The sequence below is a fragment of the Coccidioides immitis genome (genome assembly GCF_000149335.2).
Source record: "Coccidioides immitis RS genomic scaffold supercont3.3, whole genome shotgun sequence".
Classification (NCBI taxonomy): domain Eukaryota; kingdom Fungi; phylum Ascomycota; class Eurotiomycetes; order Onygenales; family Onygenaceae; genus Coccidioides; species Coccidioides immitis.
In genome coordinates, this window is record NW_004504308.1 from 3,513,543 (window position 1) to 3,535,513 (window position 21,971).

Below are 21,971 nucleotides of genomic sequence, written 5' to 3' on the forward strand. Positions count from 1 at the left end.
TGAGTTCGCGATAACAACACGTGACGGACGCGTCGACCTTCGTTTCGCGACTCTATCGAGCTGAGAAGACAACGGATATGCTGGCTGTGCTTTTCATTCCAACCACAATTGCTCCAACCTCAAGAATTCCCATAATCATGGCGGCCAATTTCTTTAGCAACAAAGCCCGCGCTGCTGCTGCTGCCAATGCTACCGCCTCCAAGTCAAAATCCACCGCGGACGAAGCAGACAAGTCAAAACTTCAGCCTTGGGTGGAGAAATAGTACGTTCCAACCTCACTGCAGAGAACTGAGACCGAGAATCTGACTTGCTTCCTAGTCGGCCGAAGACGCTTGATGATGTAGCTGCTCAAGATCATACCGTCACAGTCCTACAGCGGACGCTCCAGGCTTCAAACGTAGGGTTCCTGCAGCGCTTGGTTTGAGCAGTATATGCTGATATATTCATGCGAGTATAGCTCCCACATATGCTCTTCTACGGCCCTCCCGGTACGGGAAAAACTTCTACCATTCTCGCCCTCGCCAAGTCCCTTTTCGGCCCCAAACTCTACCGCTCACGCATCCTCGAACTAAACGCCTCCGATGAGCGAGGTATCAATATAGTCCGCGAGAAAATCAAGGATTTCGCCCGCATTCAACTCTCACATCCCCCTGCGCACGATTCGGAGTATAGAAAACAATATCCATGTCCGCCATTTAAGATTATCATCTTGGACGAAGCAGATAGTATGACGCAAGATGCGCAGTCTGCACTGCGACGCACAATGGAGAGATTTTCGAGGATCACGCGCTTTTGTCTCGTGTGCAATTATGTCACAAGGATAATTGACCCTCTGGCGAGTCGATGTAGTAAATTTCGGTTTAAGTCGTTAGATGGTTCCGCAGCAGGAACTCGATTGGAAGAGATTGCCAAGACGGAAAAATTAAGGCTCGACAATGGCGTGGTTGATGCACTGATTCGGTGTAGTGAAGGAGATTTGAGAAGAGCGATTACATATATGCAGAGTGCGGCAAGGCTAGTTGGATCTGGGTTATCGGGGAAGAGCGGGAAAGATGAAAGTGGCGATGAAGTCATGACTGATGCCGATCAATCAGGCGTCATTACGGTGCAAACGGTTGAGGAGATCGCGGGTGTTGTCCCGGACAAGGTAGTGAATCGGTTAATAGACGCCATGCAGCCAAAGAAAGGCGGCTCGGTGTACGAAGGAGTTGCAAGAGTCGTTACTGATATTGTGGCTGATGGCTGGAGTGCCGGCCAGATGCTCTCACAGGTAAAGCTCCCTAATTTTCCCCTTGGACCAATCCTAAATTTCAACTAACTCACTTTGCAAAGATGTACCAAGCAATTGTTTTCAACGAGTCAATACCTGACATTCAGAAGAACGATATTGTTCTGGTATTCTCCGAGTACGATAAGCGTCTTATCGATGGTGCAGATGAACAACTATCTATACTTGACTTGGCTTTGAGGATCTCTGCGATATTAGGCCGATCATGAAGTTCGAATTCGGTTAAGAGATGAAAATACCCGTTATGAAATCCCCCCCACGGCACTAACTCGCTGGATTCCGCCATGGTACGGCTCACTTTTGAATCCCAATGCTATCAACCCCTGGGTGGAGAGGGTGTCGTTTGTATCCGTGAAAAATGCTATTCGTAAGCTCAATGTGCAGCTTGCCAGGGGAGTACATACCATCCAGCAAACCTTTATCATTGCTGCAGCTTGTATCTTGCTGCTACAGGTAGTCAGCATTCGATATCGAGGGAACATTTGAAAGGACTACTGCGTTTTCATCAGAAGCAAGGCGCCGTGGCACGGAAGAGTCGCCTTACAGTATGACTGACTAGATGTATGAGATGGTTCGACTAAGATCTTTTGTTAGCAGGTGGTCCTGGGACTCTGGTGGGTATAGTGAGTACCTGAAGCAAGCGATAAGGTAGCTTACGGAGCCGTAGGCTTATGGTTATTATCAGATACCCAGGTGCTAGGTAGCTACTCATAAATGATCCAATACGGCTTTCCATTCGAGTTTTCTTGTCCTTTGTTTTCGTTAGATTGAAAATGAGTGATACTATGTATGGAGACTTTCTCTCGATTGCATAGCTACCGTGATTATGGCACTCCATGGTCGTGTGGTAAGGATCTCCGGATGAAAAGGAAGGTAAATACACTTCTACAATAGCCATAGAATGCATAAATCGGAGTGAAATGAAGGAAGAATAATGGTAAATGTTCGTCCATCCATATCGTCCGAATCCAGCAGCATTCCCGGGTTATCTGCACTCTCGAAGACTAATATGATTCAATAGACAGTCTGACGATGACATAAAGGGGGAAAAAAAAAAAAAAAAAAAAAAAGGAAAGGAGCTAGCTATCAGTCCCAATATCTAAATGTCATTCCATCTGCCCAATGTAAAATAAATGTCACCAAGTTGATAATAGAAGTCCATATGGAACGCGCAAGTCGCTTGACTTCAGCGCATAAACTATCTTTACCTTGGGATAAATGATAGCATGTAGTCTGCCCATGGATCGGAAACGCCAAATATGTTATATCCTCCTCCCAGTCGATTGGGATTTACTTAGCTTTGAGAACGCTTATTGCTACCTCCGATTCAGATAGCTGGAACCCAAAAAGGCCGCTCAGGTTAGATATCCACTTCGACTCTAGGTACTTTCCTTGACTTACTGCGTCTCGGTCGTTGAGTCTGAGGGATCATCGATCAGTTTTTTGCATTCGCTTTGGTGGGGGCCTGAATCGGGTGTCGAAGGATGTACCTTCAACTCGTTTTGCGAGGCATTGGGGGCTTGAATCCCCGGTACTGCAATGGTAACCTTCTATGTACCGTTTGGTGTGTCCAACGCATGCTTCTGCAGAGTCTTGGCTTGTTCAGACTTGATGGCCTCGTCGTCAACAGAACTCTCCGCAACCTTATCACTCGGCGAGCCCCCTGATGTAGCTTCAGCTAGGGCCTGGGGAGTATCCGCGGGTAGAGTCTTCAAAGAACTGGTCATCCCCTGTATAGTCCATTAGAAAGCAATGTCTCTATTCAAACTGTGGACTTTAGAGGACAATCTTACCTTTGTAGAGAAATTACCGTTAGAATTATTTTGGATATGCTCTGATCCCTGAACCCATACCACCGCTTGACACCACACACTGTACCCTCCGTTTGGTATGTTAACATCATGCTATGTGACGATGGCTGGAGTAATAACACAAGAAATCGCATTTTTCCATGAGGCATTTGCTGGGTAAATTTTCATGGCATGCTCTGGTTTCATCAGAGCTGATCTGTTCTGGAACCCATTTTTAACAAGCTCATATGAGCCCCCAGAAAGACATGTGAAGTAAGCCTGTTGCTTCCAAAGCATCGAAGTAATACACCCTGCTGTCCAAAAAATTCGATCAAGCTCCGCCTTTCGAATGTTTTGCTGCTTTGAACATTCAGTATCCCTTAAAAGGAGCTTCGCTGGGCTGTCTAAAAAAGGGAAGCTATGTCTAGATAGTACTGCTTCCGCGGGCAGTCACCTGGTGGTTGCAATGAAGACTATCCGCTTCATCTCCGTGGAGCAGACTGAGGGTTTGTCCAATCCAAAGGAACATGATTGGTGCGTTCTGCAGTTGATATCTTGTCGCTGGCACAAAGCGGCGCAAGCCAACGTCAACACCAAAGAAGGGAGCGAAAAAGCAGAAAGTCGCAAAAGGCAAAGTATGCGTAAAGGTAAACTGGAAAATGGGTAGGCTAATGTGAACAATAGAGGAAAATCCTCCTAGTATTAAAAGTAGACGAGTCAAGAAGACCGTCTCAGAAGATCAATTAATTGTTACTATCGATTTCGGCACGACATACACTAGTAACGCTAACCGTCATTTTGATATTAGAAAATGTTCACTGACAGAAGATAAGGAGTGAGCCATGTATTCTCCGCAGAGTCACCAAGTACGGTGGCCCAGCTTATGAATTCGCCAGGAACATGGGACTACCGGGAGAAGGTCCCTACTATCATTGCCGTTGCGGGTGATCATGGCAACCGAGAAACACTGTGGGGCGCAGAAGTAAAGACTGGAATGTCCTCCTCAGCGTGGTTTAAAATTGGCATGGCGCCAAAGCTATGTGCGACCCCTAAAGATGATCCATTATTGCAACAAGCGGTCGGCAAGGGTTTGATGCGCATCCCGGATGGACACACGCCCCAGTCCCTGTGTAAGGAATTCCTCAAACATCTACACGCCCACATCATGAATGCTGTCAACAAGGAATATTCAGGCATAATCGAAACCACCCCCGTCGACTTTGTGTTTTCGGCCCCGGCCGAATACGGAAAAGAATATACGGGAAATTTGAAAAAGGCAGCTGAAAGCGCCGGTTTTAGGTCCCGGCTTAAGGACAAAATCTCGTTTATTGACGAGCCAGAAGCTGCAGCCCTGTTAGCATTCGAATGTTACCTGGATAAGAAGCATGTCAGGCCACTGTTCTAGGTGCGATAACGGTCTAATTTGAATAGTAAATTTTATAAATGGGGCATGCTAACAAACGTGTCGCCTAGAGCAAGAAAAATGTAATGGTTGTTGATATGGGCGGGGGAACTGTGGTAAGGATATCTCTTACACTGGGATATTGGGAACACAAAATAAGAGGGGGCCAGGACCTCATCACTTATGAAATCAAATCCAGGAGTCCACTTAGAGTGACTGAAGCCTGTGCTGGTACCAGTAAGGTTAAACATGAATATTCTCCATCGCGAACTAATGGCTGGAGTAGGCGCAATGTGTGGTGGAACCACAATCGATCGCGAGCTCCACAAGCTCATGGGGGAAAAGTACGGAAATGATTTTCTCGGAAAATCAGCGAAAAGTATCAGTCAAGGAAGCGATTTCATGAAAGAATTCGAGGACATAAATTGCAGGCTCAAGCGTGAACCAGGCTGCCACTACCGACTTCTTCTTTGGATGAATAGAGAGAGCGGGAGTGGGTATGACGCCGAGACGGGAACCATAACACTGACGAGGTACGGGATTTTGTATCCCGCAGCACGTATAATAAGTGAAGTGACTAACATAGATTTATAAAAGCGAGGAGATTATAGCGATGTTTGATCAAGTAATCAAACCCTCGATTGACAAGATATCACAACAAATTTCGCAGTTGAAAAAGCAAAACCAGAATCCAGTCCAGGTAAGCGATCGTTCCGCTCATTTTGAGAAGAATCATTTCAGTGACAAGTTTGCGCGAGACAAACAGGCCGTAGTGCTTTGTGGTGGCCTTGGTGGAAACGTACATGTTTTCAAGAGGATCCAGCAATTCTGCAAATCGGAGCTTGGAGACAAGGCAGTCGTAATAGTACCGTCTCAGTCCTGGTCGGCAATAGCCAGGGGTGCGGCTTTGTCTAGAATGAAGCGTAAGGCGATGGTAACAAAAACCACGTATGTCGCTGGAGTTATGGTATCTCCCAGCACAGGAAGTTTGTGCCCGGAGAAGACGATGGACTCGAGACGTTCGAGTGTCCGATCTATGAAAAGAGAACCAGAGGCAATTTGGCATGGCATATCAAACCGGTATTGTGAACACCTCATTAAAGGCGATCGAGCAGAGCCTGGGGTGGGCTAGCTGACAGGACTCAACAGGGCCAGATAGTACCGAAGAAGTTTAAATGGCTGGAGGGGTATATTCCGCTGAGCAATAAAGGTAGTTTAAGCGGCTAGCTCACGCTTTATCAATGCAAAGAGAAAGATCCACCAGGGACTGTTACTGAGGGTACGCTGTCACCAGTGTAGGGTATTGAGATCGCAAGCTTACTTTGATATCAGGGGTCCAGATTCTCGGTACGATCCAATTGGACTTTTCGGATTATATCAAAAGAAGCAGCAGGCAGAAGAATAAGGTGTTGCAGGTTCAAATTGGACACAAGGTAAAAGCGGAGAGCAGCGAAGTCGAGTTCGCTGCGCGGATTGGCAAGGAAGGAAAACCATTCGCTTGAGCGAAGTTTACGTATGAAGACGTAGAAGAAGAGCTAGAGTTGACAACAGAAGGTCATGAAGGGGCATATGACGCAGGAGACTTGGAACTTGAAGAAGAAGAAGAAGTAGGTGACGATGATGAGGATGATGAAGGGCGTGAAGAGGAAGCCGACGAAGAACTCGAAGAACTCGAAAAAGCTGAGTTGATGGCCCGGATGAGCTGCTTGGATGGTGAGGCCGGAGGAGGCTGCGGGATGACTCAGCAGCCGGGCAACTTGGCTGGTCATCGCTGCGGAGGCAAGCAAGCTGGAGAGAAAAAGAGGTAGACTGGCACTTGGATGATAGCTACTGGCATAGTTAACTAAATTCAAAATTGGGCATCACCTGTGACTGAAAAGCAGCGGTCTCTTCATCCTCCATCTCCATCCACCACGCTAAATAACTGGCTGCTTGACCAGCCGGTTGCTTGCCTCCCGCCTATCCTATCTCCGCGAAGGCCCAATGTCTGCTCTATGACAACCCCAGATGCACTCCGAGATGCGGAACACATCGCTGACATCTCCAATTTTTCGCACGACAATGATGACGAACACCAGATGTCGTCGCAGCTGCTGGACTCCAGAAAGGATATCCGGTCAAAGGCGAAAACCGTTCTCCTCAATCGCCTCCTGCATGACTTCGATCTCCTGATATACTGCCAGCTCTCTTCGCTGTATTACATGGAGTAAGCCACATATCAAGCGCACATTGAAGCATGCCATGCTCTTTATGCATTTTTGCTGATGAAATTGTCTTTCGTGCGAACATTCAGCTGCTCTATCTTCCACTTCGCCATCCGGGCAGTCATCCAATTCGGTTATCTCACTCCCAAACCTACCTTCGAGCCTCCTGAAAATCAGCCCTACATCGGAGCTATTCTCACCAGCAATCTGCTCTGCATGTTCCTTCATTGCATATCCGCCGCGCCTATTGCCGGCGAAGTCTCACGGGGCTACCTCCACGGAGGACTCTTCATTGATTTTATCGGACAGAAGGGCCCGATTTCAAAAGTTCGTCTGATCGTCATGGACATCCTAGTTATGATCCTGCAAATTATTATGATGGGGGTCATATTGGAAAAGGAAAAGGTCAAGGCCACCTCGCCCCGTGAATCGTCTAATTCTGCATCGGGGAGTCACTCGCCTACGTCCGACTCGCGTGCCTCCCAGGATATCGACTCGGAAGAGCGCGGTGTACGTCGTTCTAGGGAGACTGAGGCGCCAGGCGCTGATGGCATTGAGCTGCAAAATTTGCAACCCTCAGATGCGCAAAATAATATTCACGATGAAAGAAATGAAGAAAGGGATCACGAGCGGCACCGTCTGTTATCTGATGCCACTCCCGGCGCAGCGGATCACTTCGATAACTCCATGCATCCTCGCGATGAATTCCTTACGGGGGATTCGGTGATTATGGAATTGGACATCTACAAAACCTTTCGCGATCAATGGCGGCGCAATACAAGGACTAGTACACCCGCTGAATCCTCCGGCTCGTCGACAAGCATTTCCCCCCGCGTTTATTTTCGACGACGGTTCGGGGCTCATTTTGGTGCAGGCTTTTAAGCAGGCTTTTTCTTTTCTTTTTCTGTACGATAAGTCTTGAAACATACCCCTTTTTAACGACGTATGATATTTAAACGGGTTGCATATATCCACCCCCGAGGTACCATGAGGCTGGGCGTTACCGGGTTCCATGTAATAGAATACGGAGTAGCTAACGCCATGATGTATAAATATCACTGGAGACGGTTGCTGGGCACCTTTTCGCCATTTTAATGCATTTATTCATTCTATTTCATAAGAGTACAGATAATAGATTCCAGAGGTATAGGGGAGAGCCTTAGTCGTCATAACCATCAAACGCCCATAATAAACACCTTGAAAGCCTTATCGCAGATATTCACTAAATCAGCTCGGACCTTCTTCCTTCGGTTTCATTCTGCGATCCATAATCCCATCTACAATTCCCATATCCAACGCCTCCTTTGCGCCCATAAAGTAATCTCTCTCCATCAACTTCTCGATCTCCTCAAGGGACATGTCCTTGGTCAGATGTCTCCTATAGATCTCATTCAATTGTTTACGGACTCGCAAGATTTCCTTGGCGTGGATCGCAATATCTGTCGCTTGTCCAAAGTAGCCTCCCGACGGCTGGTGGACCATGACCGAGGAGTGCGGGAGACAGAAGCGCTTTCCCGGCTCGCCGCCACAGAGGAGGAGAGAACCCATCGAGGCCGCTTGACCGATGCAGATTGTGCTCACGGGAGACTGGATGTAGGTCATCGTGTCGTAGATGGCGAGTCCTATAGGAAGATTGAGATGGAGATTAGCGGTGCGCCAACAAGCGGCTAGACATTCGTGATGGAGAGCGTACCGGCTGTGACTGAGCCTCCAGGGGAGTTTATGTAGAGACTGATTTGCTTTTCTGGATTATCTGCTTCGAGAAAGAGAAGTTGGGCTACTATGGAGGCCGAAACTGTCTCGTCGACTTCGCCATTGAGGCATACTATGCGCTCCTATAGTAATCACACATGAGCAATGGTTCAGCTGTCTAGAAAAGAGTATATCTCTTGCCTTTAATAATCTGGAGAATATATCGTCTTCTCAATACCTAAACGTCAGCCCAGCCGCACGCTCAATCGATCAATGCTGTTTTGAATGGACGGAACGCGTACATGTGTGCCAGGCACCTCCCTGATCAATTAGCTTAATATCATGCCCGCCCAAAAGTACATAACCGAGGCGCGTCAAAGCATACCAGTGTCTCAGTTACAAACGGTGTTGGCGTCCATCCGCGCGGGGGAATAAAGTTGGACGCGCTGGAATAGCTGCGGACCGGAGAGCGGAAGACATGGCGAGCCGCCAGCGAGAAAAGCCGGGAGGAGTTCATGGATGGGCGTGTATTGGGTTCTGCAGAACCCGCTATGCTTATTCCGTGCAAGGCAGTCAGATCAATTGTGCAATTAACACCGGTTCAGTGCTGAATGAGACGCAGTGGTTGTGTTGATAGCGGATAAAGGTCGAAGAAGCTTTACGGAGTAGCGGTCCACTTGTAACTGGCTACGATATGATGAAGCGCCAAAATTAGCGTCGCTCAATTGCCATTCAACCCGCGATTTCCATTCCGATGAGGAACAATAGCCTCTGAAGAGCAATGACGACAAGATGCCCTGTGGCATTCCCTTTGTCCGGCCCGTCTCCTCTACGCGCCTTACTTTACAGGCTTTCCGCGTGCTCAGTTGACCCATTCCAACCCCGTCGCCGGAGATTCCAATCCACAGCGGCCCAAGCAAACACGGGCGAGAACCCCGATCTCCCTGCAGACCGCGAATCTGACGAAATAAAAAATGACTTTACGAATAAGTCCGCTTCCCTTAGTTGCAACAGCTCACCAAACACCGTCTCTCCCGAAAACTTTGAACGTCCGCCCTCGCTCCAGACAACAGTTGTCCAATCCCCCGTCCTCCTCCGTAAAGCTGCCCGCACAAAGCTCCACGAGAAAATCCCCCGCAAAACAGACTTTGATGTCTTGAAACGCAACCCATGGGCCCGGGCACTGGCAAGCCCGTTGCGCATGTGCGCCGCGACACAAGCACGGGTTCCCAAAGACTTCCTTGGCGATTATGGGCTCGTAGAACATCCACAGTCCGGATCACCGTGGATGATGCCGGTGCGGCTATTGGGGGATGAGATTCGGAGCATGGCATTAGGCCCCGAACGGAGAGCGCATGAAAGTGAGGAGGGAGAGAAAAGCCAGGAACAAGAGGAAGCCGGGCCGTCGGAAGAGCTACAAGACTCAACAGAGCCTCCACGACGGAAAAGCAGACCTCAGCGTCTCCCGGTGATTCGTATAGCGAATAATCCCGCACTGCTCTCCCGAATAGCGAAAGGGGCAAATACACATGCCACTCGCTCTCTGCTACCATATAGATGGAAATATCCCAATGGGTTCCTCACTAAGAAAGAGAATGATAGCGTCATTTGGCGGGAAGATCTACCAGAATTTGTGCTGACCCATATGAGAAAAAATGTTGTTAGGGGGCTTAAAGTCAGCTGCATCGTTGGAAAAGACCACCGGTGGAGTGTGCTGGAGATTGATCCCAAATCCACGCTGATAGACAACCTGGAAAATGGACTGAAATCACTGGGGAACTTGAAGAATATAAAATGCGGTGCCGTCCTGCTGCTCAAACCTCAGCCAGAGGGCAGCACGCTCGATGGTAGCCCATCTATACCAGAGCTTGTAAAGCTCCCGCTTCAGGGGACCCAGATCCCTATCTTCTATCTTCCAAGGCTCCTCTCGGAAGAGAATTTGCAGGAGCTTCGAGATCACCATGAATTCTTCACAAAAGACGCTGTGCTGTTTAGGCCTTCGGGTGATAAAACTATTTATACGATGCAGGGTCTCTGGAGACTACATTCGTATGTTACTATTGGAACTAGTTAGAGACAGGTTCCCACGTGTACATTATGATGAGCGGTATTTCTTGATAGCCAAAATAATTGAAAGCAAATATGCTTGAGAGGACCAAACCCCCGTATCCTCTGGATACGCCGGTGCCTAGATATAATCTCCCTTCCGAAGGGCATTCCCACAATGCTCTTCCGGCTTTCGACATCTTCTCGTATTTCGGACGGATGACGGAATCTATATTTATCTTTTATTGCCATAGAAATCATTTCTATATCTAGCAAAGCTCTATAATGAACGGGGAACCATGAAACATCAGGTCTCACACCATATGTACATATGTATCCATAGAATCAATCGAGTAGGATATGGTCTCATCCAAAACATATGCATGGATGTAATGAATAGGTAGGAATGAACCCCAGAATTGCATAGCAGAGACCGCCTATGCTGTTCCGTTAAGCAAATCTCCTAGCGTATCCACATACGCCATTGGCGGCAGAGTCGCAGTTTCAAAGTCGGCCTTGGAACAAACACCAGTCAAAACCCCCAGAGTTCCACCTAGTCCCCCCTCGATTCCAAATCTGATATCGGTGTCCAACCGATCACCCACCATGCATGCTCGACGTCGATCGAATTTAAACTTCCCCTCAACCGCCATCATCATCTCGGGACTCGGCTTACCCAGGGATGTCGGCTCGATGCCACCCAGCATGCGGATCAGGGGAGCGCTAATTGTGCCTGCACCAGGGAACAGGCTTCCCGCATTTGGAAGCGTGCTGTCGATGTTGGTGGCTAGAAAAATCGCGCCGCGCCGGATGTAGTGATATGCGAGGGAGATTTTGAGGTAATTGATATGAAAGTCTAGCCCGACGAGGACAACGCCGACCTCTGGGTCCAGAAGAGAAGAGTCGCCGGCGGCGATTTTGCTGTAGTCTTCAGGAGTGATGTCACGGCGGTAAGCGGGATCTGTGGCGCCGATGTACTGAATGTTTTCCGCCTGGAGTTCCTGTTCGATACCGGTTTCCCCAATGGCGAAGACTTTCCGTTTGTTGGGGGGTAGGTTCAGGATTCGAGAAATATAAACAGCGGCGCTGTAGGACGAAGAAAAGATCTCTTCCTGTAGTTATGGATGAGCTGACGTTTGTATATGGATGGACGGGGTTTTCGCATTCATACATGAGTAGCAGGAACGCCCAATTTGTCTAGTTTCTTCTTGTAATCAAGTCGCGATTTGGTACTATTGTTGGTAACAAAAACAACCTGCTTTCCTACGAAGATTTTGATTAGCAATGTCCTACCGTCGATCGTGGGCGATTAGCGCATATGTACATAGTACAAGCCGTACCTTTGCTCCTCAACATTTCTAGGGTCTCGACGGTTCCCTTGAAGACAATATCACCAGACCATAATACTCCTGTATATATGTCCCTGATAATGTCAGCATTGCGCTTACACCGACAAGAAGTAGGTGACTTGTCATTGTCTAAGCCGCGTTACGCAGAGGATTACCGACCATCGCAGTCAAAAAGAAAGACCTAAACCGGCCAGTTAGCAAGTGCGCATAAAGAGCGAGAGGATGCACAGGCTGCAATGAGGTTAAGACAAGAAACTCACATCAAACTTGTCGATAAAGTCCTTGATCGCCTGGCTGTCGCCGGTGAGGTATTTCGGCGCCATGTTGGTTGCGAATCCAAGCGCAATAAAGAATTTCTTTCTATGAATCTGTCAAACAAGCTCGAGCTAAACTGTACAAGATGGCAAAATTAAACATCAGCAGAACATGGCGGCCGCCATCACCATCAACGTCGCTGTCACCGTACCATCCGCCAGCTGAACGCAAACTCCCCGCCTCAGCCTCAGCGTGGGGTCAGCCTGGAACATTCTATTTTCCGGCCCGACGAGCCAAGAAGTCTGTTTGCGCTGTTTGTAATATTTGACGGGCTATCAAACATAGTTACGGGTAGAGGGTTTTGCCGAGGTCCGCCGTGGTTTCCGCTGCTCGTACGTGATTCCGATCGCAACAGACAACAACAGAGTATCAACTACCTATCGGGTTGGGCATCGTGACCCTCTCTAACCACGTACCCAGTTTGGTCCGCTAGTTGGTGGTCGCATGGATGGTTGGGCATCCTTCCAAAACGCGATCCAGATACGGGGTGATTATAATGTCTCAACTCCGAACCTTGGCAGCGGAGAGTTCACTGATGGCCGGTCTCGACAATGCAGATCATGCCAAAGCATCTACGGAGTATTCGACCTTGATATTAAATGGATATGGCTTTGGCTTTGGGTCTGATCGTATTTCCTTCGCAGGGTAATCATTTGCCCTACTTGACGGGCCCGTTATTTTCACCTTGGCTTCGACGTCGTTTCTATTTTTGTGAGATATGGCTGCTTTCAACATCCTCTGGAGGATTGTTGCCAAGGACTCTTGCACAATTGTCCTGGCTCGCAGATGTTGGAGCTGGACCAAGCTTCCAGCCACAGCGCATCAAATTCCGCTTATGAGTCCGCTCGAAGCTTGAGTCCATATCGCTAGTTGACTCCACATCTCCGCAAACCTGCTTTGCGGCGTCCCCTCGTGAAAAGCACGTTGACCCCACAAAATATGGTGTGGTATGGCGACGCTCTCCGTCCCACATCCCGCTATTTGGGCCGGACTTGGAATTGAAACCCCCGGATTGATCAACCTTCGAGAACTAGCTTTACCCCATGCTAAGATACCTCCGCAAAATGAATTGCGACGTCGGAGGCTAAAGTCCGTCCATTGAGATACCGTCTTGTCCGAGTAATCAGCATGTTTTCTCATCGCGCAGATCCAGGGTCATGGTTCACTTCGTTAGAGCGTTACTGGCGAGAAGATTCCTGGTCAACTCGTGGTCAACGGCCGGTGCTAATGCTTGAACATGACTGGCTACCATCGCCTTCGCCGATGGCGAGAGTAATGCTGTGATCATCAGCAATTACCGAGATTATCTGGTATTTGCTAGCTATTGGCTATCGAAGCTTCCAGCTCTGCTTTCAACCCCGCTGAGATGGCCATTTCCCCAGAGATAGCGAACTCCAAACTCTGATTGCTGCGCTTTGTGCTTCGGGGCACCCAACCCCCATTTTCGTGGTTCATGCTGGAGTATACTGCTACCTCTAGTACCAGAAACGTGGAAATGGAGGGGGCATATCCCGCCTCGCTGCAGCCGAACTCTACCTCAACCGGAAATCTATAATTTATGAGTGTCGCCGCACTTGATCGGACCCTGTCAGTTGTTTCCTGATCCATACCGTCTACAAATTCCAGGTCTGCTTGACCCTCAATGTTTGCTTGCCTTCTGTGTCAGTTGGATCAGTTTTAATCTCGCCGCCAACATGAGAAATCATATGGCAGCGGGGTGGTTCTACTCCCCCAGCCAGATAAAGCGCTACTTTGCGACTCGAATCTCGAGTCTCAAGCCACCTAGGGTAGATGCTCTTTCCTATGTGTAGAGGCTTTGAAAGCCTGGCAGTCCCTCGGTCCTTTGCTAACTGTCATGCAAGACGAAATTGACCAATCCATGGCATATTATGCGCGAAGTGAACAGACATCAATGGCTCATGTTCACCGTGGGCTTTTTGGGGTGGACCTGGGACGCATTCGACTTTTTCACAGTTACAATGTGTCTTACTGAGATCGCTACTGATTTCGGTGTGTCTAACGCGGACGTCTCATGGGTGAGTTTTTGACAATGTGCCATATTCATTTTACGTGTGGAATACTCACACCTACGGGTTTACCAGGGGGTGACTGTTACTCTCATGCTTCGGTCGGTCGGCGCTCTCATCTTTGGAATATTCTCAGATCGGTACGGAAGAAAGTGGCCCATGATCATAAACCTGGGATTGTTTGTGGTCCTCGAACTAGGATCAGCCTTTACTACAAACTTGACCCAATTCTTGGCTGTCCGTTCGCTTTATGGAATAGCCATGGGTGGTAAGTAACCCTTGTGAACCTTTACTCGTTTGTTTGATTATGGAGTGTCCCTAATCTATTTCGCTTAGGGTTGTTTGGTCCTGCGGCTGCTACGGCAATGGAAGATCTACCTTACGACGCGCGTGGTATCCTCTCGGGATTGTTTGAAGAAGGCTATGCCCTCGGCTATCTCCTCGCAGCGATATTCTACCGGGCCCTAGTTCCCACCACTTCACACTCATGGCGAAGTCTATTCTGGTTCGGATCTGTCCCCCCCATTCCTATTATGATTTTCCGCTACTATCTTCCCGAGACCCATCATTTTGAGGCCATGAAGGCGGAGCGTGAAGCTCGTCTGAAGATCCAAGCCGAGGAGGGAAGGACATCGGCCAAAGCCTCCGGCTTACGTGCCTTCCTTCAAGACGCCGGCAAGGGCATCAAGGAGAACTGGGTTCTCCTCATCTACCTCGTTGTGATCATGGTCGGTTTCAACTCCTGCTCGCACGGCAGCCAAGACTTCTACCCTACATTCCTCAAGGAGCAAGTCGGGCTCGGCCCAACGCCTGTCACTGTAATCGCATGTCTCGGCCCGATCGCAGCTCTCCTCTCCGGCCCGGTTATCGGGTACGTAAGCACAGTGCTCGGCCGCCGCCTCACCATGTTGATCTGCTGCGTCTTCGGTGGCGCGATTATTCCAGCATATATTTTCCCTCGGGAACCCAGTTCTTTGATGGCCGCCAGCTTCTTCCAACAATTCTTTGTCGGAGGTGTTTGGGGACCTATTCCCATATATCTGTCTGAGCTTTCACCCCCGGCTCTCCGTGGCCTTCTCGTCGGTCTAACCTATCAGCTTGGTAATCTTGGTTCTTCCGCATCAGCTACGATCCAGGCTATTATCGGCGAGCGATTCCCACTTGAAGACGGACTAGGTGGGAAGAAGCGGTTTGATTACGGGAAAGTGATGGGAATCTTCATGGGCGCGGTGTTCGTGTTCATTTTTGTGTTTATAATTTTGGGGCCGGAGATGTCACAGGAAGAGAGAGACGAGGAAGCAGAGGCGGCGCGGCAGCTTGAGAGGATGAAGATGGAAGGGAAGACGTTTGCGGAGATTGGAGAGGAGAGGGCTAGATTGGAGCATAAGCTTATGCGTGGTGAGATGGAAGAGGCGGGAGAGAAGACAGAAGTGCAGCATATTGATGAAAAGGCGTAATCGAATTCGCCATGACTCTTGTTGTTATCTTTCATCGTCAATGTTGGAGCACGTAGTAGTTACTATATGCTAAAAGGTGCTCGGAAAGCTTGGCTTCGACTACATACATATGTTGATGATGCAGTAGATCAGCTGGACGTCAATGGGACATATAGGAATGATAACTCTAGGTATCCTCAAGCATACTCAACCTTTGGCGAACTGCTTTCGACTTCTAAGTTGTGACATTCGAGTGAAAGATGCTCATTGAGCACTCTCACGGGAACTCGTCCCAAGGATGGGGGACATTTCATGTGTGGCTACGGGGTACTCCCTACGTGGTCTTTGCGGGTCCTTGCTAACTCACGCATAGTTGCACGAGGATATTAGAGCAGAACATCGCTAGTGTCTGCGAAAAGGGGCGCACGGAGGGTTTCCAAACAACTTGACGATGTTGGAATTAGAGTTTAGCCCCTGAAGCTTGTCCTGTGCCAAGAAACACTTAACCAGGGGCTATCACAGACCAAATTCCGCAGAATAAGGGAGTTACTGGGGATCAGTTACGATCAAGGCACTTCTCCAGATACTATCTTAAAGCAGCCCAAATGGGCCGCACATGTACTGCTATCTCGTGCCTATATACTATTTTTCACAGGGTGAAGTGATTCAAGATATTCGCTTTTCCGGCTTGGTATTATCAAAGCTATATATCTATGTCGTATACAGAATACGGAGTACATCAGACCCGGAACTGCTCATACCTCCATGTACGGAGTAGAGAGGCCTTATATATGGGCCTGGATCTCAATCGACGAAGATTCTCTGCGATAACTGCGAGAAATTCTCAAAAAAGCTCTTGAACAAACGCACGGCATAGCCCACATCCTTTGTTCCCCCGGTCTCTCGAATACTATGCATGCTCAGCTGTGCATTACCCAAGTCCACGGTCCGAGTTCCCAATGCGGCCGACAGCATTGGGCCAATGGTACTTCCGCACAACGAGTCGTTGCGCACAACAAAGAGCTGGAGTGGCACGCCGACGGTATTGGCGGTGTCGCTACCGCTCTTGGCTAGGCGGGCGGCTTCTTGCACGAGAACGATTCCTGGAGAGTTCGTAGCGTAGCGAGCGTTCGCGTTGATTTTGATCACGGGTCCCTTGTTCATCTCGGGCTTGTGATCCGGTTCGTATTTGAATGCGTAGTTGGGGTTCACGGAATGGGACATGTCGGCGGAAAGAAGGAAAGAAGTCGATAGAGATTGCTCGTAGGCGGTAGACGTGTCTTCCTTTCCCGAAGAGGGCAGGACGGCAAGACGGCGCAGGATCGCTGGCAGGGCGTTCGAATCTGCACCTTGGGCGGTTTTGCTGCCGATTTCCTCGTGGTCAAACAGAGCGACCAGGCGGATCGAGGTCTCATTGTCGAGAGCGGAAGAGTTGGACAGAGATTCGATAAAGCCCATGGTAGCACAGTAGGACATATTGAGATTGTCAAGTCTCGCCGAGAAGATAAACTCGTCAAGGAGGCCACCGAGACAGGCCTTTTGGGTGTCGTAGAGGAGGATCTCAAAGTCAACGATATCGTCAGGTTTGAGTGCAAGTTCAGATGCCATGAGCTCAATAAGGTATGGGTGGTGACGTTCGGTTATGACTTTTAGAGGTGCAGTTGGGGCGTCATCTGTCTTGTCTTCACTCTTAGACGGCTCCGTTGAGGCGTGGTCGCCGCCAACTCTGGACAGCTCAGCCTCCACCAAACCGGCAATCGGGAAGAGCTGAGTCTCTTTATTGAAAGAGAATGTCTCCTGGCGTTCAAAGTGAATCGCGAGAGTAGGTATTCGGAGAACTATAACTTGTTACCAACAGAAGAGAGCAATGGGCGCCTAGGGCAAAGAGGCCTACTTGGACGATCAATGCGGAGAAGTCTGGCAGAGATAGAGCCATCATTGTTCCTGGCCATTACACGGCCAGCAATTCCTAGGTCACGATCAAACCCTACAGCCAGAATTCAGTTAGGTTCAGTTCTCTACGTTTCCAAAATTCTGGAGAAGGGTTTGCGGACATGTATGCCAAAGACCGCCTCCATAGGTCTCGACACCAATTTGAATGAATCCTTCGGCACGTTTCTTAGAAACAGGCTTGACTCGTAAGCATGGAGAGTCGGTGTGGGCACCGAGCATGGCGATGGAATTGCCGGGCTGTTTTCAAATAGTGAGCTTCGATCAATAATGCTGTCTCTCTTTCATGACTTTGGTTAAGAGAAATATAGGAAATTCAGCCGGCACAAACCTTCCATTTGCGGCCGACGGCGAAGGCGATGATGGTTGAGCCATTTCGAGTCAGGTAGTATTTCCCGCCCGGCTTGCAGACGGACGACCAAGCGTCCTTTTCCTACACCCAGAAAGTCAGCATACCTCAAGCACGAGCAGAGGAGTAGACACCAGTGCCTACCTTGATCTCTTTGAAGCCAGCATCGACGAGGCGCGTGCGGGCAGAGGCAACGGCGTGGAAAGCTAGAATAATCCAAGTGAGTCCATGATCATGACGATCGACATGATGAGTCTAGTCGGGTTTATTTCGGCGGGTAATTACGTGTGGGGGATGCATTGACAAAGGAGCAAAAGTCCAGTGCCTTCTCCTTAAAGTCAGTCATCGTCGAATGGGCCCTGTAGGGTTGATTGGTTGCTGTCCGGATTGCGGTCTGGGAGAGTTGGCTTGTCCTTGCAAGCTGAGAGATGTTAGAATGAGAGGATTGGGAGTGTGTGAAGAGGCACGAAAACCGCAGCGTGCGGCAATTGAACAGTACCGATGATTCTAGGATGTTTAGTCTCATCCGAGAGGATTGCCAGCGGGCAGATCTCTTTTTATAAATCTCAAGCAGACCCCTCGTCGCCGGTGGCCGATCCGCCTCCTGGTTTCTCCGCATTCGATTCAGAGGTTACATCTCAACACGTGATATTATGTCATCATCCCTGGCTTCATACATACTCCGTACTCCGTACAGAGCTTCTACTTAGTATTGGTGAGAGGGGCCTGTCAGCCCACCGCCTAGATATAGATAACTATGGAATCTTGGACAGCAGACTGACTCAGCTTCCCCCTCACCGGGTCAGACGATCCCCAGCAGCTCATCGGCGGCCACGCGAAGCTGCAACCCTGCAGAAAACGCCAAGAAACGCTTTGTTGACAGACCGGCCCAAAGCGGTTTAGCGCGGACACGAACGGAGCGCGCGGAAGAAAGTATCGCCGCCACGCCTGTCCCAACCAGGTCTAGCGTGCAGGCTTGGCGGTTGTTTGAATTTCCAGCAGCAAGCAGAAAGCGGACGAGCAACTCAGCAGGTCGACGGCGACGGCCAGACGACAGCCAGACGACAGCACGGCCGGTCGCTCGCGGTGATTGTCCCGGTACGACCCGTCTTCATTCCCCCTTCATGGACCTTGCGACTCTTCCAACGCCAATGCTTTTATCACTTCATTCCACGCAACCCAGAATCACTTCCTCTCCGAGACACCCCTGTCTTTCTTCGTTGCTGGGGGCGCGACACCACCTCGACGACGATATCGTTGTTTCCCGCGAACACCCATCTTCCTTGTCGCTCTAGATCCCATCTTTGCGCTTAGACATCTCTTTCGGTATCTCGCTGTGCCTAAGGTCGCATTCGTCATTCTTCCCCCCTTCGCGATTTATAGCAAGCTTCACACCACGTTCCCTCCAACCACTGACTTTGTTGTTTCGGGGGGAAAAAGAGAAAAGAAAAAGACAAGAGAAACAGAAAGAGTTTCCTGCGACCAGGGAGAAGAATATCATGGCGGAAAGGCGAGGAGACCGTGATCGCATAAGATCTGCGCACTCGAGAGCTAAATCCGACCGCTCTACCATGCCAGGAAACCTCGTCTCCCCGCCTGGTTCAAACACTCCTCCAACGGGCCGTACAAAGTCAAACGCTTTACATTCCGCCTCCGAACCCGTTCGATTCCGCTCTCGCCATGGCTCAGAGCCAATAAATGCAGGCGCTCTTGCAAAGGCGCTTCAGGACTTTGAAAATGTTGGCCGCCAAAGGGAAAGAACTCCTGGTAGTAGTCCGTGTCGGAAGCGACAGAGGGTATACGGCGATAGGTATGTTCTTGCTGGTGGGCCTTTTTTTTTTTTTATTTTATTTTATTTTTTTTTTTTTTGGGTGGTAGGATTCATTCTAGAACATGTCTCCGTGAAGAACATTGGTTTGCATGATTGCGGCCATGTGTCGGACAATATCCTCGCCATGTTTTTGCGGCTCCTCAGGTACCTCTGTTCGTTGGCAAAACTAACCCTTTCCCTGTCCAGGTTTATTCCCAACCGTGAAGGACAAGACCTACAAGCAAGCTACAGCCTGTTGCATGAAGATGGCTGTCCTTCTACGCCGTCCAAGGGGAAGAGAAGACCTCCACACGGGGAAATTCATTTCCAAAAGAGTAAGGGTGCTGTCTGCAATTTGAACGAAGGTATTCTGTCTGACAAGCCTGTTGTAGCGGAGGAAGCAAACCGAACATATTCTCGAGTCCTTCGCAATGAATTCTTCGGCGACACCGTTCCACAGTCAGACCTGCACACGCTCTCACCCGAGCGAGCCAGCAACTCCCTTGATCCTACCCGTTCGCACACCCCTCCATCACATAAGGCTGCCTCATCCTTACCTCCAGCAAGCATCACGCCTTCGACTCCGAGCAAAAACCTCTTCTCCTACTCTTCACCGAGAAAGGTGTCTGGAAACCCTACACCGTCTCGAACTCCCCACAGCGGCTCCAATTTCAACGCTCATTCCGATATCTACAGCCTGTCCCCAATACGGTTTGATAGCCAGCGAATACTGCAAAGTCTGCGGAAGCAGCCAAGATATGTGAATAAGGTGCCATTCAAAGTCCTGGATGCTCCCGATTTGGCTGATGACTTCTATCTCAATCTCGTAGACTGGGGAAGTACGAACATTCTCGGAGTGGGATTGGGGTCTGCTGTCTATATGTGGGACTCCGTCAATGGCAATGTTACAAAACTATGCCAACTTAACGAAGATACCGTTACCAGCGTTAGCTGGATCCAAAGAGTAAGATCGTCCCTTTGCATCCCGTAACGGTCTGCCGTTGCCGGTCACTGACTTTAAGTAAGGGAACCCATCTCGCTATTGGAACAGGTAGAGGCTTTGTTCAAATCTGGGACGCGGAAAATTGCCGGCGCTTGCGAACCATGACTGGACATACCCTTCGGGTAGGGGCCCTTGCCTGGAACGATCACATTCTTACTTCTGGCTCTCGCGACCGAATAATCTATCATCGTGATGTTCGTTCTCCCGACCAATATCTCCGTCGATTGACGGGCCATAAGCAGGAGATCTGTGGCCTCAAATGGAACACCGAGGACGGCCAACTTGCATCGGGTGGCAACGACAACAAGTTGCTAGTCTGGGATAAGCTGAGTGAAACTCCGCTGTACCGCTTTTCCGACCATACGGCGGCCGTCAAAGCTATCGCATGGTCGCCCCATCAACATTCCTTGCTCGCCTCAGGTGGAGGCACTGCGGACCGAACCATCAAGTTCTGGAACACCGCCACCGGGAGTCTCATCAAAGAAGTGGACACGGGCAGCCAGGTTTGCAATCTGGCTTGGTCTAAAAATTCCGACGAGATCGTCAGCACGCACGGCTACAGCCAGAACCAGATTGTAGTCTGGAAATACCCTCGCATGGAACAAATTGCATCGTTGACGGGCCACACGTTCCGTGTGCTATATCTGGCAATGAGTCCAGACGGGCAGACTGTGGTAACGGGGGCGGGAGATGAAACTCTACGGTTCTGGAAGATATTCAACAAGAAAGGGATAAAGGATCACGGCCGCGAGAGCAAGCTGGCCGGGTTGACTACGATTCGATAGGTGCATTCTTCCGGTCACTCCTATCGAAAACTGTCCTGCGCCCGCCGTCCCCCAGGGATTGGCATGCCTTCGTTCGAGCAACCCACCTGGGAGCAACAAAAGGATGGCGAAACAAACAAAGTCTAACGAGTTTCCTATAAATATTTTGTGACGATCTATTCATTAATCTTTCTTCTCTGCCTTTTTTTTTTTTTTTTTTTTCTTTGCGGGGCCGGTGTTTACTGGACATCTTTTCTTCTCTTTTCTTTTCTTTTCTTTTCTTTTCTTTTCTTTTTTTTCTTTTTTTTTTTTTTTTTAAATCTAGCAAGGCATGCAAAATCCGTCATGTGTTGAGCATTGGCGATGGTCGGTGGGAGGGAGCACCTGGCGTTACTGGAGTTTAGCCCGTGTATCTATGAACTCAGTGGCTTGGAGGTTGAGGCATAATGGTGTCGTCTGGCTCGGTTGGCGGAGATCTGGGCGTATTCGCTTTTCTAACCCGTCAATGCATGTCTTTCCTCGATTTTGCCTGTTGTTTGTCTCCTT

General features: G+C 49.4%; 13 protein-coding genes across 13 annotated transcripts; 7 read left to right on the plus strand and 6 right to left on the minus strand.

Annotated features, from left to right (window-relative positions):
- The first annotated feature begins 139 nt into the window (after positions 1 to 139).
- CIMG_07623 (DNA replication factor C subunit Rfc2) lies at positions 140 to 2,016 on the plus strand. The gene is made up of 2 exons (XM_001240459.2): positions 140 to 1,270; positions 1,333 to 2,016. Exons 1-2 carry the CDS (start codon positions 467 to 469, stop codon positions 1,495 to 1,497), a joined length of 969 nt encoding a protein of 322 aa, XP_001240460.2. The 5' UTR covers positions 140 to 466; the 3' UTR covers positions 1,498 to 2,016.
- CIMG_07622 (uncharacterized protein) lies at positions 1,780 to 2,186 on the minus strand (the record flags this gene model as incomplete). Its single annotated transcript, XM_001240458.1, has 2 exons — positions 1,780 to 1,865; positions 1,946 to 2,186. 2 exons carry the CDS (start codon positions 2,184 to 2,186, stop codon positions 1,780 to 1,782), a joined length of 327 nt encoding a protein of 108 aa, XP_001240459.1.
- Positions 2,187 to 2,838: 652 nt separating this feature from the next.
- On the minus strand, positions 2,839 to 3,188 carry CIMG_07621 (uncharacterized protein; the record flags this gene model as incomplete). The annotated part of the gene is made up of 2 exons (XM_001240457.2): positions 2,839 to 3,018; positions 3,099 to 3,188. 2 exons carry the CDS (start codon positions 3,186 to 3,188, stop codon positions 2,839 to 2,841), a joined length of 270 nt encoding a protein of 89 aa, XP_001240458.2.
- Positions 3,189 to 3,544: 356 nt separating this feature from the next.
- Positions 3,545 to 6,288, plus strand: CIMG_07620 (uncharacterized protein; the record flags this gene model as incomplete). Its single annotated transcript, XM_001240456.2, has 10 exons — positions 3,545 to 3,713; positions 3,763 to 3,858; positions 3,912 to 4,465; positions 4,552 to 4,717; positions 4,767 to 5,013; positions 5,078 to 5,560; positions 5,620 to 5,690; positions 5,730 to 5,759; positions 5,813 to 5,913; positions 5,989 to 6,288. The coding sequence occupies 10 exons, from the start codon at positions 3,545 to 3,547 to the stop codon at positions 6,286 to 6,288; spliced, it is 2,217 nt and encodes a 738-aa protein (XP_001240457.2).
- Positions 6,289 to 6,298: 10 nt separating this feature from the next.
- Positions 6,299 to 7,796, plus strand: CIMG_07619 (uncharacterized protein). Its single transcript, XM_001240455.2, has 2 exons — positions 6,299 to 6,686; positions 6,774 to 7,796. Exons 1-2 carry the CDS (start codon positions 6,475 to 6,477, stop codon positions 7,564 to 7,566), a joined length of 1,005 nt encoding a protein of 334 aa, XP_001240456.2. The 5' UTR covers positions 6,299 to 6,474; the 3' UTR covers positions 7,567 to 7,796.
- CIMG_07618 (ATP-dependent Clp endopeptidase, proteolytic subunit ClpP) lies at positions 7,765 to 8,969 on the minus strand. Its single transcript, XM_001240454.2, has 5 exons — positions 8,762 to 8,969; positions 8,679 to 8,697; positions 8,578 to 8,603; positions 8,378 to 8,519; positions 7,765 to 8,306 (listed from the first exon to the last, which is right to left on the minus strand). Exons 1-5 carry the CDS (start codon positions 8,891 to 8,893, stop codon positions 7,912 to 7,914), a joined length of 714 nt encoding a protein of 237 aa, XP_001240455.1. The 5' UTR covers positions 8,894 to 8,969; the 3' UTR covers positions 7,765 to 7,911.
- Positions 8,970 to 9,157: 188 nt separating this feature from the next.
- On the plus strand, positions 9,158 to 10,528 carry CIMG_07617 (uncharacterized protein; the record flags this gene model as incomplete). Its single annotated transcript, XM_001240453.2, has 1 exon — positions 9,158 to 10,528. One exon carries the CDS (start codon positions 9,158 to 9,160, stop codon positions 10,448 to 10,450), a length of 1,293 nt encoding a protein of 430 aa, XP_001240454.1. The 3' UTR covers positions 10,451 to 10,528.
- A 114-nt stretch (positions 10,529 to 10,642) lies between these two features.
- On the minus strand, positions 10,643 to 12,231 carry CIMG_07616 (phosphoglycolate/pyridoxal phosphate phosphatase). Its single transcript, XM_001240452.2, has 5 exons — positions 12,032 to 12,231; positions 11,931 to 11,952; positions 11,763 to 11,831; positions 11,594 to 11,685; positions 10,643 to 11,534 (listed from the first exon to the last, which is right to left on the minus strand). Exons 1-5 carry the CDS (start codon positions 12,092 to 12,094, stop codon positions 10,860 to 10,862), a joined length of 921 nt encoding a protein of 306 aa, XP_001240453.1. The 5' UTR covers positions 12,095 to 12,231; the 3' UTR covers positions 10,643 to 10,859.
- An 804-nt stretch (positions 12,232 to 13,035) lies between these two features.
- CIMG_13323 (uncharacterized protein) lies at positions 13,036 to 13,321 on the plus strand (the record flags this gene model as incomplete). The annotated part of the gene is made up of 2 exons (XM_004445126.1): positions 13,036 to 13,175; positions 13,240 to 13,321. 2 exons carry the CDS (start codon positions 13,036 to 13,038, stop codon positions 13,319 to 13,321), a joined length of 222 nt encoding a protein of 73 aa, XP_004445183.1.
- A 459-nt stretch (positions 13,322 to 13,780) lies between these two features.
- CIMG_07615 (sialate:H+ symporter (SHS) family MFS transporter) lies at positions 13,781 to 15,750 on the plus strand (the record flags this gene model as incomplete). Its single annotated transcript, XM_012358512.1, has 4 exons — positions 13,781 to 13,873; positions 13,949 to 14,122; positions 14,189 to 14,381; positions 14,450 to 15,750. 4 exons carry the CDS (start codon positions 13,781 to 13,783, stop codon positions 15,568 to 15,570), a joined length of 1,581 nt encoding a protein of 526 aa, XP_012213935.1. The 3' UTR covers positions 15,571 to 15,750.
- Positions 15,751 to 16,133: 383 nt separating this feature from the next.
- CIMG_07614 (aspartyl aminopeptidase) lies at positions 16,134 to 18,417 on the minus strand. The gene is made up of 6 exons (XM_001240450.2): positions 18,134 to 18,417; positions 17,993 to 18,054; positions 17,831 to 17,932; positions 17,604 to 17,739; positions 17,444 to 17,536; positions 16,134 to 17,387 (listed from the first exon to the last, which is right to left on the minus strand). The coding sequence occupies exons 1-6, from the start codon at positions 18,192 to 18,194 to the stop codon at positions 16,354 to 16,356; spliced, it is 1,488 nt and encodes a 495-aa protein (XP_001240451.1). The 5' UTR covers positions 18,195 to 18,417; the 3' UTR covers positions 16,134 to 16,353.
- A 233-nt stretch (positions 18,418 to 18,650) lies between these two features.
- On the minus strand, positions 18,651 to 19,207 carry CIMG_11986 (uncharacterized protein; the record flags this gene model as incomplete). The annotated part of the gene is made up of 2 exons (XM_012358525.1): positions 18,651 to 18,957; positions 19,038 to 19,207. The coding sequence occupies 2 exons, from the start codon at positions 19,205 to 19,207 to the stop codon at positions 18,651 to 18,653; spliced, it is 477 nt and encodes a 158-aa protein (XP_012213948.1).
- Positions 19,208 to 19,347: 140 nt separating this feature from the next.
- Positions 19,348 to 21,446, plus strand: CIMG_07612 (cell cycle regulatory protein; the record flags this gene model as incomplete). Its single annotated transcript, XM_001240448.2, has 3 exons — positions 19,348 to 19,658; positions 19,866 to 20,622; positions 20,685 to 21,446. The coding sequence occupies 3 exons, from the start codon at positions 19,348 to 19,350 to the stop codon at positions 21,444 to 21,446; spliced, it is 1,830 nt and encodes a 609-aa protein (XP_001240449.2).
- Positions 21,447 to 21,971: the final 525 nt, after the last annotated feature.

Bases quoted from the DNA above. Each gene is read 5' to 3' on its own strand.
- CIMG_07623 (XM_001240459.2), top strand. From the start codon at position 467: ATGCTCTTCTACGGCCCTCCCGGTACGGGAAAAACTTCTACCATTCTC. The intron at 1,271-1,332 runs GTAAAGCTCCCT...CACTTTGCAAAG, and splicing joins CCGGCCAGATGCTCTCACAG to ATGTACCAAGCAATTGTTTT.
- CIMG_07619 (XM_001240455.2), top strand. From the start codon at position 6,475: ATGACAACCCCAGATGCACTCCGAGATGCGGAACACATCGCTGACATC. The intron at 6,687-6,773 runs GTAAGCCACATA...GCGAACATTCAG, and splicing joins TCTTCGCTGTATTACATGGA to CTGCTCTATCTTCCACTTCG.
- CIMG_07618 (XM_001240454.2), bottom strand. From the start codon at position 8,893: ATGAACTCCTCCCGGCTTTTCTCGCTGGCGGCTCGCCATGTCTTCCGC. The intron at 8,520-8,577 runs GCAAGAGATATA...TGATTACTATAG, and splicing joins TATTCTCCAGATTATTAAAG to GAGCGCATAGTATGCCTCAA. The intron at 8,307-8,377 runs GTACGCTCTCCA...ATCTTCCTATAG, and splicing joins TGGAGGCTCAGTCACAGCCG to GACTCGCCATCTACGACACG.
- CIMG_07616 (XM_001240452.2), bottom strand. From the start codon at position 12,094: ATGGCGCCGAAATACCTCACCGGCGACAGCCAGGCGATCAAGGACTTT. The intron at 11,953-12,031 runs GTGAGTTTCTTG...TGGCCGGTTTAG, and splicing joins ACTTTATCGACAAGTTTGAT to GTCTTTCTTTTTGACTGCGA. The intron at 11,535-11,593 runs GTATGAATGCGA...CCATAACTACAG, and splicing joins TGGGCGTTCCTGCTACTCAT to GAAGAGATCTTTTCTTCGTC.
- CIMG_07614 (XM_001240450.2), bottom strand. From the start codon at position 18,194: ATGACTGACTTTAAGGAGAAGGCACTGGACTTTTGCTCCTTTGTCAAT. The intron at 17,740-17,830 runs GTTTGTGCCGGC...ATTTGAAAACAG, and splicing joins CCGTCGGCCGCAAATGGAAG to CCCGGCAATTCCATCGCCAT. The intron at 17,537-17,603 runs GTCCGCAAACCC...TTCTGGCTGTAG, and splicing joins AGGCGGTCTTTGGCATACAT to GGTTTGATCGTGACCTAGGA.